The sequence below is a fragment of the Pinus tabuliformis genome, chromosome 8, assembly GCF_031772625.1.
Source record: "Pinus tabuliformis cultivar Carrire ecotype Pingquan chromosome 8, CPIR1, whole genome shotgun sequence".
Classification (NCBI taxonomy): domain Eukaryota; kingdom Viridiplantae; phylum Streptophyta; class Pinopsida; order Pinales; family Pinaceae; genus Pinus; species Pinus tabuliformis.
Window position 1 is genome coordinate 841,507,266 of NC_142294.1, and position 20,186 is coordinate 841,527,451.

At 36.0% G+C, this 20,186-nt stretch overlaps 1 protein-coding gene across 1 annotated transcript; it reads right to left on the minus strand.

The window, feature by feature from the left end:
* Window positions 1-11,718: 11,718 nt before the first annotated feature.
* On the minus strand, window positions 11,719-13,505 carry LOC149238193 (glutathione transferase GST 23-like). The gene is made up of 2 exons (XM_089366934.1): window positions 13,084-13,505; window positions 11,719-12,449 (listed from the first exon to the last, which is right to left on the minus strand). The coding sequence occupies exons 1-2, from the start codon at window positions 13,399-13,401 to the stop codon at window positions 12,084-12,086; spliced, it is 684 nt and encodes a 227-aa protein (XP_089223060.1). The 5' UTR covers window positions 13,402-13,505; the 3' UTR covers window positions 11,719-12,083.
* Window positions 13,506-20,186: the final 6,681 nt, after the last annotated feature.

A 20,186-nucleotide genomic window follows, 5' to 3' on the forward strand; every position in this document is an offset into this window, starting at 1 on the left:
TAAGACTTGGTTTTGTCAAGAGTTCTGCATATCCTAATCTTTACATCAAGATGGTCAAGAATGAACCTATGATCATACTACTATATGTGGATGAATTATTAGTCATAGGTGTAGAGCATCGTATTCAAGAATGTAAGAAGTAGCTGGAAGCTAAATTTGAAATGAAGGATCTTGGGCTTATGCATTACTAATTGGGATTAGAAGTATGGAAAAAACTCGGTGAGATCTATCTTAGTCAAGGGAAATATATGATCAAGATATTGCAGAGGTTTGGCATGATGGATAGTAAACTGATGACCACTATGATTATCACTAATTTGAAGAAGTTAAGTAGTGCAGATTCAAGCCTTGTTGATCCAATATCTTACGGACAATTGATTGGCTCCTTGATGTATTTTGTGAACACTTAGCTTGACATATGTTTTTCAGTAAATGTTCTTAGTCAATTTTAGATGGATCCAAGGCATGATCATTTGATAGCAGCTAAACATATTTTGAGATATCTTCATGGGACGATACATCACTACCTAAGATATGCTTATAATGAGATGCAATTATTGGGCTATACAAACTTTGATTGGGGTGATAGTGAGACAGATGGAAGAAGCATTACTGGTGGGTGTTTTAGTTTGGGATCATCTATGATCTCATGGATGAACAAGAAACAATATACCATTGCATTAAGTAGTGTTAAAGCTGAATATATTGTAGCAAGTGAAGCCGATATAGAAGTTATTTGGCTTCGAAAGCTACTTCAAATTTGTTTGAAGGACCGTTGGACCCTACCATTATACATTGTGACAACTAGAGTTGCATAAGGTTGACTCAGGACCTAGTTTTTCATTCTAGGACAAAGCATATCAATAATAAGTATCATTATATTCAAATCTTGGTACATGATGGGGTTGTAAAGCTACAATACATCTCCATAGATGAATAAGTAGCTGATATATTGATGAAGGCTCTTCTAAATAAGAAGCTTGAGTACTTGAAAACAAGCTTGGAATTGTAGATATCTCCTCCTTGGTTGAGAGGGAATGATAAGGGACACCACGTTCTCCATGTGTCATGCACTAGGCTAGGACTAATAGCCGTAAGTCTAGTTAAGGCACTGGGATGGAGAATGGAGGATTGGATAAGCATATGAGACTAATACTTCTTGAGTATTGGGAATCCAAGATAGAAGTAGTCTCATGGATCGATACTCTTTGAGGATGAGGTAGGGTATCCAAGATAAGACTAGTCGAAGAGGACCAATATTCTTGGATTGGGAATACAAGAGAAGAATAGTCCTAGAATGACATACCTGGTGAACATCCAGATGGGGTATGTGCCTTGAGAGGCTGTGGTGATGGTGTCCATATGTATGCCTCCCAGAATTGTGCTCTAATCTAGTGGAGAGTTAGATCTTGTTATTCAAGGCCTTGTTATATTGCAATTTGACAATGTTGGTCATGATGTTAATGCTTAAAGATTGCTTATCAATCTGACTCTTCTTATGAGAATATTTCAATTTGTGTATCCTTATACCTTGTTGTGGAATTATGAATACCTCCATAGTTAAGAGAGAGTGTTGAAAAATGTAAATAGGTTAGGTCTTCATAATTGTCTTTGTACTTGTATCAATATATATTTCTTGTGAAAAGAAAAAAAAAGAAGAAAAAGAATAATAATAATTATTATTATTATTCTAGTCAAGCATGTTCTTCATACTTCTAGGTTTTATTGAGTCAAGAAGAAAATTCATCTTGTGTCAAATTCTCATTTAGATTATTTTGTATCAAAAGAAAAATATTATTTTTGAGTTTAAAAGAGTCATTTTGACCCCCAAGACCAAGTCAGCCCTGCTAGGAGGAGTCGGCCTAGAAGAGGCCCAATTCAACCACATGGATGGCTATAAAAGGAAGAGACTTTGTCCTCATTTGCACACTCACTCACACAAGTTCGATCTCTAAGAAAGAAAGGAAGAAAGGAAGTGTGGAGGCCAAGGAAGAGAGAAAACAAAGGAAGAAAGGAAAAACTAATTTTTTGCTTGTTTCTGCCCACACGTGTGAGATTTATGGGGTTATTTTGCAAGTTGCAAATCCGAATTGCAGATCTGAGTTGCATGGCCAAAATTTTGAGGTTAACTAGATTTGGTTAAGTTTGACTAGCATTGACTTTGTGGACTTTGACTTGTTTGCGGAAGGTTCTAAAGGAGGGTTGACTTAGTGCTTGTGGAGGCCTTGGTTTTGGTCTTTGAGTCTTAGATGTCTCATTTTGATATGATTCTATAAAGAGAGAAGAGTTGACTGGGTTTTCCCCTTGGAGGGGTTTTTCCCTAGCGTGGAGCCTACATCTTGTGTTCTTTGTGTTCTTGTGATTTTCATGTTTTTTATGTTTTTAGCAATTGCTTGATGAAGAAGACATAATTAAGTAATAAAAGTGAACAAATACTCATAAGTAATTATCAAGTAAGAGGAATCAACCATAATATTCAAGTACTTTGATTTCTTAACAATTTGATCTAGGGTTTCCACCTTCACATTATGTAAACATCCGGATACATTCCAAAGCAATCTTAGATTGTTTGGATCTCAAAGAAATGCCTTGATGAATCAAATATGCTACTTTTCCTTCAAATGCCTTGATGAATCAAATAGGTTATGCTAAGTTTGTAGAACTAATCCAATAGATTAAATGCTCCATAAAACTCAGAAAAGATGGCTTTAGAATTCACCATATTATCAAAAAAAATAAAAAAAAGGACAAACTTGTTATGAAGTTATTAAAACCTTACCTCCTGTAATGAAAGCCCTAAATAAACCAACCCAATATATATATTTTTTTAAATATAGCTTTCAACCATAAAACCACCTATCAAGTCTCTCTTCCTTATTCCTTCATGCCTTCTAATGTTCAATCTCTCCTAATGAAAAACCTTAACGATTCTAGAAAATGAATACATCTCTCTTTTATCCTTAGAATACACTAAGTCCCACTTTGAAAACTCTTTCTCCTCTACCATTCCTTATATATATATATATATACTTATTTTTTTCATTTACCATAAAATTTTACTTTAAAAAAATATATTTTTAATTTTTCGATTTTTACTTATTACAAAACTATTAAATATTTCTCAGTACGATTATTATGGCAATTTTAGTCGCATATACATTTTCATAAAATCTAAATATGATACTACATGTATCTAAATCATAAAATCAAAAGACGCCTAAACCTCATAGCAAGTAAAATTCTAAAGGTTTTGTTTATTTATTTTTATTTTATATTCACAACAAATAAATACCTCTTTCCAATATTTTCAAATTAGAATTTTTGAGTCTAATTTTAGTGTTGTTTAAAAGACAAATCAAGATGGAAACGAAGCCAATAAAAAGATAGATCCTTGTGTTACATTTTCGCTAGCAATTTGTTATAAAATACAGGGAATCAATATGGAGATTAAAGATATAAAAAATTATAATCGATATATATAATTATTAAATTGAATTTAAGAGTTTAAGTTTTATATTAAATATATCAACTTAGATTTGTTTTAATTTTAGGTTTATTATTGAAAGGGATTAGATTTTTTTTCATTTTAAAAGAGGTTTACATTTTAATAGATTTGATCCCCTTAAGGCTTGGGAGATTCAAAGTTAAGATAAACCTAAGATAGTTTAATTTCCCCTTTAAATAAGCTATATTCTATATGAATATAATGGGTCAATACCATGCCATGGGTGAATACCATGAATTTTCAGGTTATTATTTTAATTTTATGTAATGTGATCTCTTAGGAGGAAACACATGCTCTTAGCCATTAGGCCCACTCAAGCTAAGCTAAAGAGTGAATGCTATTATAAAATTACCAAGACTTATTTGATTTTGAATAACTTTTGAATTATTTTTTAACATAAAATTTATTTCCACGTTCAATGTAACTCATAAAATAAACATAATTTATTATTATTATAATTAAAAAAAAAAAGAAAAACACAAAAGTATGTTTAGCTATTTCATATTTAAATTTTGGGTTGTTTACTTTTGTTTGTGTAACTATGTTTATTTTGGAACAGTGTTTTTAGAATTTTAATTTAATTATCAATAATTATTAAGTGGAGGGTACATATTTAACTTCCAAAGAATATTAATAATAATATCCACAAATCAAAGGTTGAGATTTATCTCTAAAATATTCATGTTGTTGTTGTTGTTGTTTTTTTTTTAATTAAATCAATTAATTAAAAAAAATGCTATATAAACAAGTGTTATATGAAGTGAGTTATAGTTTTTTGCACATGTAATATGGATAATCCATAGTATTGTAACGAAGTTTATTATAAAAAAAAATAAAATCATAGTAAAATAAAGTAAATCTCCATTTAACTTATATATCAATTTTATTTATTTATTATTATTAATAATTTAAAATAAAAATATAATTTAATTAATTAATTATCTATATATATATATATATAGATTAATTTCAATAAATAAGATATACGAAGTTGTAAATCTTACTTACTATAGATAAATATGTATCTTCCGTTACAAACTATTTAATTTAATTTAATTTATGATGATGATGATGATAATGATGGTGGTGGTTAACAAACTTTGGTCTATATGACCTAAAGAAACGAATTATTTAATCTGATTTAAGATTTTATTCCTATGCTCAAAAAGCTTGGAGAGAAGCCTCCCGAGCTCACTGTAATTTTGACAACGTAAAAGGCTAGGAAGGTCAGTATTGCAACAAAGATTTTGAAACTAAGATCTAATGTGGTTGTACGCGAGGCACTCTAAGAGGAAGTGATTTTCATCCTCGATGTTCGTATTCTCACAGAGATGGCATAACCTTTCCATCCATAGTGTTTTAGGAACTGCCCAACGACCCATTTCACTATGGAGCTCATGAGAGTTCGTTCTAATCTTGGCTATATTAATTTTCCTCTTTGAGCTAATTAAAACAAAAAGATACTTTTGATCTTCTAGGGTGGGGTTGATGACCTCCTTATAATATCTTAATTTTCTTTTAGCTGCTAAATCTTTCTCACACCACATTTTTTCTTTGAACTTAGAAGTAACAATATTTTTAATGTTATTAATGTTTTGCAATGCAACATTCTCGTTGATCTCCCAATGGTTTAACCAGGCCCTGGTGTCTTTATACCAACCTTGTTTGAGCCTTAGGTGGTTTTGGCTGGAATTTAAAGCTAGCTTAGGAAGTCTATGGTCTCCTATGTTATTGAGTTTGTGCTTGTACAACAGAAGCCTAGTCATAGCTAGGCTCTCGATAGAGGAAAAACCCACTTCTATAAGGAGAATAGGATAGGGTGTGTTGCTTTTAATTTTGAGGTTATACGCTATAAAACGCTTCTGGATTTGCTCAATCTTTCTCCAGGATTCTCTAGAGATGTTACCACCCCAAACTCACATCCATATAAGATAATTGGAGTGACTAAAGTTTCAAAGAGGAACTTCTTTCTATCCCACATTACGAGGTTTGCCATTTTACAATTATTTTCAAGACCAAAATAAGCTTTCCATCCCCCATTAATCCTTTACTTAATGTGATAAAAATGGCAATGTTTGTATTAAAAGAAATAAAACCCACTGGTCAGCTCTACAAAAGAGAGTCTGAACCAAGAGAGTTTGGCTCTACAGAACGCTCTACATTGTTTATGCACATTACACATTAAATAGAAAACATGGTTTTAGGGAAGTTAGAACAACATCCTAAGAAATAGAAACTAATTCCTATCTTAACGTTACGTGAACCAACTCTACCTATTCTAGGATATTCTCCATTATCTTCAACACTCCCCCTTAATGGAGAATGGGTTCACAAATATGCCTAACATCTCCCTAAACATTTGAAACTTAAATTTTCCAAGAGGCTTAGTGAAAATGTCTACAACATTATCACATGTATTACAATATTCCAAATGGATTTCTTTGGATTACACTTTCCCCCTGACAAAGTGGAATTGTGTATCAATATGTTTAGTGTTTTTGTGAAACACCGGATTATTGGCAAGTTTGATTGGACTCTGATTGTCACATCTTATTGTTGTTACGTCTATCTGTTCTTCCCCAACATCTTGGAGAAGTCTCCACAACCAAACTGCCTCACACGTCGCTGCACACATGGATTGATACTCTGCTTTTGTTGAGGACAAGGAGACTGTGTTCTGCTTCTTGCTGCTCCATGTGATCACCCCGGATCCAATGCTGAATGCATAACCTGTTATAGATCTACGATCATCTACATTTCCAGCCCAATCTGAATCTGCATATCCTACCAATCTAACATCAGAGGAGTTAGTGTAAATAATATCGTAATCTACAGTACCTTGTAGATACCTCAAAACACTTTTCGCTGCATTCCAATGGCTTTCAAGTGGCTTAGACATAAATTGACTTAGCACACTGACTGCATAAGCCAAATCAAGTTTGGTGGTGGTTAGGTAGATTAGACTCCCAACTAGCTATCTGTAAAGTGTTGCATCCACCGCTTTTGAGCCATCCTCACACTGCAATTTGATGTTCTGCTGCAATGGTACCGTTGTAGGCTTACACTGATCCATCCTAAACTTTTCTAACAGGCCTTTGACATACTTTGCTTGGGACAGAAATGTTTGACCTGAATCTCTCCAGATCTCAAGACCTAAACAATATCTGAGTTCACCGAGGTGTTTCATTTCAAACACCTGTGACATCTGTTGCTTGATTTCATCGATTAGATATGTAGCATCACCTGTAATGATCAAATCATCTACATACAATGAAATCAACACTACGCGCCCTTGTTCATCTTTCATGGTGTAAAGATTAGGGTCATTTTTACTTCTATTATAGCCAGCTTGCAGAAAAAATGAATCAATCTTTTCATACCAAGACCTGGGAGCTTGTTTTAGTCCATAAAGTGCTTTCTTCAATCTACAGACTAAATGTTATTTTCCTTTCTGGACAAACCCTTCCGGTTGCTCTAGATAAACCTCTTCTTTTAGTTCTCCATTCAAAATGTAGACTTTACATCTAGTTGGTGCATCATCCAATGTTTCTTAGTAGCTAAAGCGATTAACATTCTGATAGTGTTCAATTTAGCTACAGGGGCGAAGGTTTCTTCATAGTCTATCCCTTCTTTTTGTGAGTACCCCTTTGCAACCAACCTAGCTTTTAGTTTTTCTATGGTTCCATCTGCATTAATCTTTGGTTTATATAACCATTTACAACCTATGGTTTGTTTTCCTCTAGGAAGTTCAACCAATTCCCAAGTGTCATTTCTGATTATTGAATCATATTCCTATTCCATGGTTGTTTTCCATTCACTACATTCATTTGCTTCTTTATAACTAGAAGGTTCAACCACATTCATCATACTAGTTATAAAAGCATTTTCCCTATATCTTGCAGGCAATTGAGCTTTCCTACCTGATCTCCTGAGTGGTGGGGTGGCTTCAAACCTTATTTGATCATCATTTCCTTTTTCTTCCTGCTGCTGTTGTTGCTGTTGCTGTTCATCTTCTACCTTTGTCTAATGCCGACCCTGATTGTTCTCTGCTTCTTTTTCCATCAAGTACGGAATGTCCCATTCCTCATTATGCTCATCAGATTTTTCATGATCCTACTTATGGAATTTGACATCTCTATTAACAAAAATCTTGTGAGTAGAGGGATTAAATAATCTGTAAGCTTTATATTGTGAACAATACCCTATAAAGGTACATTTGATGGCTTTTGAATCTAATTTTCTTCTATCTTCCTTTGGAATGTGGGAAAATGCTTTAGATCCAAATATTCTTAAGTGTTTTACTGCAGGCTTAAATCCATATAATGCTTCATAAGGAGTTTTAGACTCAAGACTCTTTGTAGGACTCCTATTTTTCAAATAAACTACAGTATTCACTGCTTCAGCCCAAAAACCATTTGAAAGATTCTTACCTTTCAACATACTTCTAGCACATTCCACCAGTGTTCTGTTCTTTCTTTCTATTACTCCATTCTGTTGTGGAGTATGGGGTACTGTGAATTGCTGCAAAATTCCATGATCTTTACAATACCTGATAAGCTCATCCTTCTTGTATTCTCCCCCTTGATCAGAATGGAGAATTTTTATCTGTTTCCCTGTTTGTCTTTCAATCATATTTTTAAACTGCTTAAAGTATTTGAATGTATGACTCTTCTTACTTAAGAAATACACCCAAGAAAACTTCATACAGTCATCAATAAACAATAGAAGATACAGTGCACCTCCTAATGATTTTATCTGCATGGGTCCACAAAGGTTTGTGTGCACTAATTCAAGTATATCCATTTGTTTATTTTCTACTCGAACAAGGAATTCTTCTCTATGCATTTTTCCTAATGTACAGGCATCACAATCATTATGTACTTGCTTTAGCATAGGAAGATCTCTTACCATTTCCTTCTTTTGTAGTAACAACAAATCATTGTAGTTGATGTGGCCAAATCTCTGATGCCATAGCTCTTCTGTAGTCAGGCTCGCTGCTGTCAATGCTTGAACTAGTGCAGGTCTTACATCCAACTTGTACAGTCCTCCTGTTCAGATTCCTGTAGCAATTGTCTTCATGCCATCTAGCAGATCTTTAATATAACAGTTAGATTTAAAGAATTCAACTTTCAGATCTTGATATATAATCATGGATACAGAAATCAAGTTCTTTGTTACACCAGGCACATACATAACATTATGAATTTGTTTGATATTACCATTAGGTAGAATGACAGAAACTTTCCCACACCCTTTGATTTGATGACTTCTATCATCACCTAGGTAAATCTGTGCTCCTTCGTTGATTTCTTTAAAATCTTCGAACCAATGCTTGTTCCTTGTCATATGTGTTGATGCCCCTAAATCTACATACCAGATGTCTGCATCAACATTCTCATCACAATCTGCCATGAACAATCTGAAATTCTGCACATTATTTTGATTTGCGATATGACCTGCATGTCTTTTCTGCTTCTGCTGTTCTTCATGATATTTCTTCTCCTTGCACTCCCCGACAATATGACCCAGTTTTCCGCAATAAAAACATTTAGTTTCAGAGTAGTTTCTATTCAGATGCATACCTTGGGTCTGATTCGGTCTTTTGTGTGAGTTTGCTCCGTTTTGCTGTTGTGGACTTCCTTTCCCTTTGAAGAAGTTTTTCTTTGCCATTAATGCAAGATCGGCACTCTGGGGCTTTAGAGTCAATCTTCTTTCTTCTTCCTGCATCAGTATACCTGTCAGCTCTTCAAATTTCGGGATCTTCTCTCTGGCATTTATCCCAGTGATGAACATTTGGTAATCATCAATGACACCATTCATTGTAATGGTTATAAGATCTGTATCATCAACTGTATGACCGATGTCTGCCAATTTATTATTTAGATCCTTGATCCTTGCTACGAATGAAGCAATTGTTTCATTCTCCTCCATCTTCAGGGATAGGATCTTACTCTTGAGGAACAGAAGACGATTTGAATTCTTGATCTCATACAACTCCTTCAGAATTCCCTAGATCTTGTTAGCTGTCTTACAATCTCTAATGTGTGGTATGATGCAGTCTTTGACTGACATCTTCAACAGCATCCTTGCGTTACCTTCTTGCTTCTCCCAATCTGGGACCGATGCTAATCCAGCCGCGGGCTTCGGCTCATCCCCATTCGCAATCGCCCAAGCACTCTGCACGTCTAGCAGAGTCTGCATCTTGAATTTCCAATTTGCATAATTGGAACCATCGAGCTTGTTATGCTCATTCAAGCATGCTTCAAACATGTTGTTATTCATCTTAGCGATTTAGAAGAAAAAAAATTCGACAGGTAAAAGAAGATGTTAGATTTACCCCAGATCTATGACAGAGACAGATCATTGATCTTCAATGTTGTTTGATCTCGCAGCACACCCGCTGATCACCGTGGCTTCCTTCACAGCCTCCAGACAACCTTCTGTTGTCAGCTTCTGCAGCCTTCTCCAAGATGCAGCCTTCTCTCGGAGCCTTTTTGTTGTTTACACGATCGTCGCAGATGTACATCAATTTTCTGAGACATGTCGCAGATGTACACCTAATATCCGAGACGTCGTCGCAGATGTACACCTAATATCCGAGACTGTCGCAAATATACACCTAATATCTGAGACTGTCGCAGATGTACACTGAAAACCTGCGACGGTCGAAAAATAAAAATTGCGAGAAGTGTAATAGTGCTATCGTCGCGCCTATCCACTCAAAACCTGCGACGATTTCGGTTTAGTCGCACCCACCAGACAGCGTACAGGTTCCTCAGCCCTGACACTCTGATACCATGATAAAAATGGCAATGTTTGTATTAAAAAAAATAAAACCCACTGGTCAACTCTACGAAAGAGAGTCTGAACTAGGAGAGTCTGGGTCTAGAGAAGGCTCTACATTGTTCATGCACATTACACATTAAATAGAAAACATGGTTTTAGGGAAATTAGAACAACATCCTAAAAAATAGAAACTAATTCCTATTCTCAGGTTACATGAACCAACTCTACCTATTCTAGGATATTCTCCATTATCTTCAACACAATGCTATAGTTCTAGTTGAGCTTGTGATGAATATCAATTCCTAGGTACTTGTAGGAAGACACTTCCTCCAAGTTACTATTGTCATACATAAAATTAGCGTAAGTGTCCTTCTTGGATTTGATAATCATAACTTTTGTTTTGTCAGTGTTAACAATCATACCCATGGTAGAGCAGAAATCCTTAAGAAGTATACGTTGCTTATCAAAATCAGATGGGCACCTTGCGAGAAGAACAATATCGTCAGCATAGAGAAAAAGGATGATGACTATCCCAGCGAAGATCGTGTTAGTACATCCTGCTTCCTCTAAACAACCTTCTAGCGTATCGATGTAAATGCCAAATAGGGTAGGGGAGAGAGGGCAACCTTGTTTAACTTCGATATTACACTTAATATCTTTCCACCACCCCTCATTGCTCTTTAACTTGACAATTACATTCTCATATAACTTTATAGCGACAACTCTCAACTCAAAAAAAAATAAAATTGTATCAATTTTACAAAAAAATTTATAATCATAATGATAAGAATCGACTTCCTATCACATAATCCCTAAACCAACCCAATTAAAATTTCTCAAAATATTAAAAAATATGGTTCACATCATGTTCATATCATTGGTTATTTTATGCATACGTAAACATGTTGAGAAGACGCATAAACAAATACCATTCATGACAACATGCTACAGGAGACACGAATATTGTAATACTAAATGCTACTGTGTAGAATACTGCCTCCTCGCCTTTGGCACCAGGTAGGGTTTTAAAATTGGAGTCGTTCACTGAGGGGAGAGGAATTGTTTGGACGGTTAAAAATAGTTGGAATTTACGTCAAAAAGTTTCAAAATTTTTGTAGAAATAGTGTTTGAATCATATTTTTAAGGCAAAAATAAATTCAGCATCATCAAAAATCTATAACACATTTAAAATTTTAAAATTTAATAATTGTAACTTGGATTTACAAAAATCTCTGCTAGATATATGACTGGAATTTCCATGACTTTCAAAACAAAAAACGAACTCATTACTATGACTTTAAAATTTCACAAAATATTAAAAAAATATGGTTCACCTCCTGTTCATATCATTGGTTATTTTATGCATACGTAAACATGTTGAGAAGACAAATTCCATTCATGACAACATGCTACAGGAGACCTGAATATTGTAATAATAAATGCTACTGTGTAGAACCCTGCCTCCTCGGCTTTCGCACCAGCAAGGGTTATGGTGTAGAGCAGCTATGGGATTTGATGAGTAAATCGCTAGTGATGGGTAATTTGTTCATCAAATACCATTAAATTTTTTGCAAAACCTTCAAGATCTCAGACTGACTAGTGGTGATGTGTGAAAATGGGTGGCTCTGTTTTGAAAATTTTTCCAATCGTGTGTAAAAAATAAGATGGGTTATTTTCTGGGAATTTGAGAAAGACAAAACAAATTTACACATTTCTACTTGGTAGTCTATAAAAACCCACAAAATAACCATGAATTTCTGGCAAGATTTTAAAAATTCCCATATCTACGTCTTCAGCTACTTTTTTGGATTTGGTATCCGCGGGCAAGAAGCTTCTCGAATTGCGGCAGCGATTTCTCGACACAGTAGACGCTGAGAAAACGGTGAAACCAAGCGTGGAGCAGAGGAGTGGCCTGAGGATCTACCAATTTCACTCCACTCATCTCTTCCACCACTTGAAGCCACCGAGCTCGAGAACCCAACACAATGTCAACGTATCCAATCTGCTCTCCCCCGAAAAAAGGGTTTCCCTTCAATCCATCAAAGGCGGTGCCGAAAGCTTCCTCCAAGAGAGATATGTTTGCCAGTGTTTCTTCCTGGGCTTTCTGGCGTTCCTCTCCCTCGGGCCTTCTGTACATCCCTCGAAGTGAAGGACTCAACTGTTCCAGAACAGTAGCAATCAGTATTCTTTCATTAAATCAAATTATTTGTTCAGCAAATCAGGCAGATGGGCGTTTGTATCAGAGTATAGATTGCCGGAATATTTAAGAATCTGATATACAACATTGAAATTGGAGAATATTTAAAAATTTAATATACAGCAGTAATGTTGGGAGAATATTCAGAAATCTGATATACAGTAATGATGTTAGACCTTATTGTTTTCTCAGATTCTGATATATTTTCAGGTAGGATTTTTGTAAATCCAAGTAAAAATGATCAAACTTCATATCTAAAGGTTTTTGATGGTGCTGAATCTATTTCCATCATCAAAAACATGATTCAAATACTGTATTTACAAGATTTTTTGAAATTGTTTTGGCCAGATTCAGACAACTTTTGACCGTGGAAACAATTCCTCCACCTTCATAGATTCCTAAATTCGCTAAATTCGCTATAGTGAAACTGTTACCTTATCATTAACAAACGCAGTCTATTACAAATTCCCAAAATATTTAAGAATCTAACAAACAACAGGTTAACCAAGGACCTACTGGATTCTGACATATTCCCAAAATGGATTCTAACCTATTCCCCAAATCTAAATCTACAATCAGGATGAGTTCCTGTTACCTTATCATTAATGAAGGCAGCCCAAAAGCGGGCAATAGCTCGTTGATATGGATCTTTGGGCAGCAGGCTCACTGTACCCTCCCATGTCTCATCGATGTATTGGAGGATTATCAGCGACTCACAGATGGTCTTGCCGTTGTGAATGAGCACTGGGATCTTCCTGTGAACGGGATTGGACTGCAACAGAAGCTGAGATTTGTTCTGTAAATCCTCCTCCACGTATTCGTAAGGTATGCCTTTTACATCCAGTGCCATTCTCGCGATGTGGGAGAAAGGACTCGCCCAGGATCCCAATACCTTCACCTGATCTCTTTCCATAGCTCAGACAGACTACGACTAATCTAATTCACTGTTACCTTTGGCGGTTTCATCTCATCAGGGTTGATCCTTATAGCCAGACAATACCATTGAGGTTCGTGAAATCCACGTCATGCATTGCGTCATTCGAACACGAATTTCCAAAGCTACTATATATTAGGTATATAGTATGGACTGGCATCCCTAAATCTCTTTGATAACATTTGGGAAGTAAATATTAAACCTATGAAAATAAAGTGATATTTAATGGAAAAGATGGAAAGACATTATATCCACTTTTGTTGACTTGATATACAATGTGTTTTAATGATGGAAAAACACATGACTATTTATCATTTAATCCAATCACTCTTAAAGATATTTATAACTATAAGTTAAAAAGGGTAATAGTTTGTAGTGTATTCTAAACAGTGATTTCATTTGGATTGCAAAATCATTTAAAAATATATTTATAATTGTATTTATAAGTTAAAAGGGGTAATAGTTTGTAGTGTATTCTAAATATGTTGTCATTTCATTTTGATTGTAAAAGTATGTGAATGTGTATATACATTTTTTTTTGGATTTGAATTTATGATTTTTTAGAAGGAAACACGTGTTCTAAATTATTAGGCCCACTCAAATCTAGTAATGAAAATTTACAATTTCAATAATTTCTTTTATGATCAAATTCCTCTAGTTTTGTTCATAGGCAATTACAATCACGGGTTGGTCACACACATAGGAAGCCTCATCCTTAATGGCCTAGCTTGGTATGGAAGGCACTTTCCCCTCATCTTTCCTACTCCAAATCCACTAATGTTGTGGTATATCTTGTTGCTAACGATGTTTCCCTCTACAATTTTGGCTTAATGGTGGTGTCTCCAATTGTATGTGTTACAACCTCCTTCCTTGGAGCCTCTCCTTTGAATCTGATTGTAGCCCTTCTTCATTCCATGGAAGCTTGCTCCCCTCCTCTTTCCTTTGGAAATTTAGGAAAGACCTGTTTCAAAGACATTGTGCAAGCCTCTTTTAATTGTTTGTTAGTTTAGGCGGCTTTCACTCTTTCCATTCCACTCGGGAAAGATGTTGTAACTAAGGCAACTTCCTACAATTCAACTGCCTCAATATGTCACCTCAGTGGTTCATAGCCACAAGTAGTCAACTTGCACAAATGAATTTCATACTCCTGACAACCCAAGATTAAAGAAGAAGCTTTTGTTTTTCCTTGTTCAAAAGAGTTTTTCATCATAGTATTTGGTGTTGCTGAAGACAAGGATTTGATTTTAAAATCAAGTCCTTGGTTTTGGGTTCAGTCTACTTTATCCATGAAATAGTAGACTCTAGGGAAAATTTTAAGGGCTAATATCCGCAAGTGGGCTAATTTTCCATGCTTTTTCCAAAAAAAAGATTCATTTCCATTTTTTCTAAAATTATTTGCCCAAATTTTATATTATAAAATTGTTTTACCTTAAAAATTGCCAAAATTTTATATAGGACTATATAAAATTATTAGAAATTTGAATACTTTTACAAAAAAATTTCCAAACATTTTACAAATTGCATATTATGTATTAGTGAGATTCTCCAAGGTTTATAAACTTTAAAATAAATTTCCATCCTTAAAATTTTCCCTGGTAGACTCCTCCTTTGATGCTTTGACATATGCCTTATCTTCAACCCTTGGGTTAGAATTCCAAATTTTCTCTTGCATCTTTGGGGTTTATCTTCTCTTTGAGCCATTGGAAATGCTCTTGGGAAATTCCACTTCAGAAGTGAAGAAACAACAAACTATAGAATTGCCACATATGGTAGTATATGTGTGGAAATGGACTTGAAAAAATGGTATCCTGTAGAAATAAACTTAACATGTGAAAATTCCTACTAAATGAGAAAAAGTTGAATTATGAAATTGTAGTTTTTCAATGTATAGTTTCTTTTGAAATAAGACATATCCCAACTTATTGCCCAAAACAACCATGGGAAGCAAGGAAACACCAATGCAAGTCAACTTGTTAGGTTGGTGCCAAGGAAGAACACCACATCATTATAAAGGTTGAGCCAGATGCCTTGGACTAGCTTATGGAGGAGCTAAAACAATTAAAAAAAGAACTAAGGGATATTAAGCAAGATGTGGAATCATAGGATTTAATGAAAGACGAAATTGCTATTCACCTAGATTTGGACTAAGGAGAAACAAGAGAGTATGATGTGGTGTCATAGGATCCAAAGTAAAATGAATTAGTTATTCCCCTAGATCTAGCCTATAGGGTGAGTTGGGTAGATCAAGTGAAATAGGTGGAGCCTATAGAACAATAAACTTTCAAATCAAAGAAAACTAGAATTCGAGGGAGCACGACCAAATTCATCGAAAAAGAATGGAAACTTGGACTGCAGTGGCAAAGAAGGAAAGAAATACTTCAATAACAAAATCAATGGTGACAAGAAGCCAAGCTAGTAATCCAATCTAGATATGTACTATTTTTGTATCTTGTCATGTAAGCAATTAGTCCAAAAATTTCTCATGCAAGAATTTTTTAAATATATTTAGTTCTACTACAAACTACATCAACCTTTTGATGTGGTGTAAGTTTCTTTTTGTAGGTTTGGATAAATGCTCAAGCTTGAAAATTTTGAATTAACACTATGTAATTTGTTGTTTACTTCGGTATAACCTTTTTTTAAATATATATATATATATATATATAAACAAAAAGTTCCAACTCATAGAATATTTATAATTTTTCATAATTTAGCCCCTTTTTGATGCCCAACCTATCAATGGTGAACTACCTTGTTTTTGGTAGCCATTCCAATACCCATATTCTAGCAGCAATTTCGTCTCCTCCATGCATGTTCAACTCGAGCAACAACTTATAAACATTTTTTTAATGATGACTTGCTTTTAATTAAAACTAACCATCAATTGGATGAACACTATCAAATACACTCTGTAGATTTGTATCCTTGTTTTGTATCCTTGTCACATTTGAGAGTGAGTCCCTATATAATGGACAATTACCCAGTTGATAGGGGATACCTATATTATCAAGAGTGTCATTCCTCCAATTTATATAAGTTTCATAATAGATTTTATCTTGGTATCTTCCTTATTTTATTTTATATTGATCTAGAATGGATCATTATATAAATTATCATCTGTTTTAGTACTTTCTAGGTGGAAAAATTAGAGCTATTGGTTTGTAGGGTCCATTTTAGGCATATGTCCCACTTTGTTCATTTTGGTTTAAAAAACATTTTGGACCATTTTTTTAGGGCCTTAAACCACATTTTTGTGATCAAAATTTACAAGTAAAGTTTTTAGCTTCTCAATATGTTCCATACATTGGGAGATTTTAAAAGGCATGAAGATCACCTCAGTGGGAGTTGATATGTGGAAGTTATTGATCTAGGTCCGGGTGTGACGAAGGACCCTTCCAAGACCTTTTACTTTCGTGATGTGTTAAATTGCATTTTTAAAAGAACATTAATGAATACATCTTCATGCTGTAAAGAAGAGGAACATGTCAATTATCAGGACACATGAAAACATAAGCGTTGATAATGGAGTTCGTCCAGGAGGGACTACGTCTCTGGGCCCTGATGTCAAGATGGTGTAGGCCGCTGCATTAAGTGATGTCAATAGTAATGATGTACACAAGAGATGATGTCGCGATCATACAAGGAAAATGCCCTCACACAGGAGTGGCTCTAAGAGATGTTCCACTACTAGAACTCTCAGTCAAAAGACTCCTATCAGTATGACACAAAACTCATGCATGATGAGCATCCCGCCAACATGGCATAAAAGGGATCTCAATGAAAAAACATGCATGGCAACAATAAGAGTATCCCAGCAACATACAACAAGGGATCTCAACACATAACATGCTGAATCATGATAGCAAGTACATCACATAGAAGATTCTGCATCACATCAAGAAAGGAATCATGAAAACATGTAATAAACAAGATTTTGCATCAACATCAATCAAGGATCTGTGTAGCACAATGCATAAAGAAGAATTACATGAAAACATCATATACCTTACAACCAGGGGCCATCTGAAGAAGTGGATGTCACACTGCTGAAGCTGTTCGGACCATCGATCTCACAACATCGATCACATGAACATGAATGTGGACATTTGCACTGGCACTTAGAAAATCGTTTGAAGAATAGAAAGAGAGAATGGAAAATCTGAATGTACCATCATATTCGTGGCATCGAGTAGTGCAAAATCGACTGTCCAAAATCCAAATTTTGAGAAATTGAGAATCTGGGGCTCAAGGAATCTTTTAGATTCCCCCAAGATTCCTTAAAGATTATGCTCCATTGTGGACTAGAAATTTGCAACTCAAGTGGCGAATCTGATCCTGCCATTGCGATCCCTGTGGAAAACCATGAAAAACAAATATAAACTTGACTATATTTTGACATGGAAAAATTTTACCTCCTTGGGAAAATTTCAAGGCTCATGGTTCTGCTCCTTGTTTTTACAGCAATCATGGTTCCATGTGCATTCTGAAAATGGTCGAAAATGTAGAAATATGATGGAGAAATGGACAACACCATTGCGTTCATGGCGACGAGAGGTGTTGAATCCATATAAATTTGTCAAATTCTTACAAAGTGAAAATTCAACCCTCCTGCAAAATTCATGGTTTTTGCGTTAAAAAAATAATTAATTTGTCTCGAAAAGCATGCCCGCTCCTGGTTCTTCCATCTGCCTCGAACTGTGTGCAATGGTGAAATTACTGAGTTTATATAACCTTTAGGGTAGAAATACCAAGAAATTAGTTGGTGTAATGGTAAAAATATAGGATTGGTTGAGGAGGGGTCGGGTGGTCAAATCCCACCCCTCCCTTTTTGCGTGATTGTTTTGAAAACGTGCAATTTTAAATGGGGTCGGGTCCGCATTGGGCGGCGTGCCCCTTAAACTTGGCACTAACATACACCATTACCGTTGGAGGTTGGTGGCATTAACGTTTTGAGTTGGTGCCATATTTTTTTTTGGTGTGGACGGTTAATATTTGGTTTGACTTTGTTTTGGGGCCAACCACGTGGACCGGGCAGGTTCGACCCCTGCTGGTCTCTTATCTCCCGCTATCAGGCATTGCTATGGCAGTTGGGGCGTATTAATATGGTGGTGGTACGTTAATAAATGACGGAGGGTGTTTCGGGGTGTGGGTCGAGTCCATCGTCGGTGGCCCGTGTCCACCCCATTAATACAATGGCATATAACAATATATGGTGGAGGTTGGAGGGTCCAGCGGGGTCATGGCCGCCAGCCCATTGGAATATTTTATTTTGTTAAATATTGTGGGTTACGGTTGTGGGAGGGCCGGTGGGGGTGATAGCCCGTCAGCCCAAAAATTTAATATGTTGTTATGTGTATTTTTCGGGGTGGTGGGGGTGGTGGCCCACCACCTCATACATATATATATATATATATATATATATATATATATATATATATATATATATATTTTTTTTTTTTTTTTTTTTTTTTATAACATAGAGGTGATTTGCAAATTTTTAGAAAATAAGGGTCATTGGGCAAATTAACGAGGCTGCAATTTCGACCGATTTCGGGAGCTAGGTTTATGCCTCGGGGTCGGTCAAATTGTAGGACACTTAAACCTGGCCTACACACCAACTTTGATTGGCCCATTCTCCCTCATACGAGCTCGAATTGACGAACCATTCATACCTCCGCGATCAAGACGACGAGATCTACGCTCTGGTCCTCGGTCGAAGTCATTCTAAGCACTTTGATTTTCGAGCGTTCATAAGCCCTCTTTGTCCTGTGTGTCTCTTTGGAGCCACCTGGATCAATCCTCCCCACTGAGGAGCTTTTGGTCCTCCAAAATCATGAAAAATAATCTGCAACTTCTCTGTACCTTGTCTGCATCACAAGCATCCTGAAAAGGTCTCATTTCCATCTCCTTCACCTTTGTTCTTCAGAGCCTTAATCAATGAGCCGACACCTGCTACATCTGCAACCTGTAGTACATTGTTTCACAAATGACATGCTTGATTGACATGACCAACTAATCACCCAAATGTCCCACACTTGCCACGAGTTTATAACACATACCCGGTGGTCAAGTTTACATCAAGATGGACGCAATATCACAGCTATGACAACAAGGCCAACATATCATTGTTGCTTCAACAAGTGATGGAAAACACATCATCACTGCAACACATGATTCACATACATAAGGCCAAACACTATTGTTGATCCGAATTGGATCCATAAAGAATGATTAACAGAGCCATGGCTATATCAGGTTGGGACAAACTTCAAAGAATTTAAAACATTGATCAAAAACACCTCTAAACCAGTGGTAATGGCAGCCATCGTGGAACAACGAGGACCTCAGTCAAAGCGTGCTGACCGAGGCCCATGGAGACTGCACGGGAGGCGAAATTAGCCCCTGGGAGGTCCGGATCGGGAAACAGAGGGAGTTTTTGATGTGCGATTAGTGCTAATCGTGCATCGATGGGCAAAAGCCCTCAAAATGGAGAAGCCTCGAGCACTCAGTCGCGTGGGAGCCAGGAAAACCATGGGACAAAAGGCTAAGCACTAAAGGTGAGACCCACTCCAAAACTGACGGTATTGATCGAAGGCATCCAAGGGCGGTAAGCAGTTTTGGTGAAAGCGGAGCGATTCCACTCAACACCCAACGCATGGCAAGTGGAGGAGAGAGAAAACTGCCACTCATTGTGTGCTAACGGTCGAGCTAGTCAACTGCACGGGACGAGCGAATGGCGTTGGATCTAGGGGCTCCATATCTAA

Excerpts from the sequence above, each read along its gene's own strand:
- LOC149238193 (XM_089366934.1), bottom strand. The coding sequence starts at position 13,401 with ATGGAAAGAGATCAGGTGAAGGTATTGGGATCCTGGGCGAGTCCTTTC. Across the intron at positions 12,450-13,083 it reads CTGCCTTCATTAATGATAAG|TTGAGTCCTTCACTTCGAGG; the intron begins GTAACAGGAACT and ends GTTCTGGAACAG.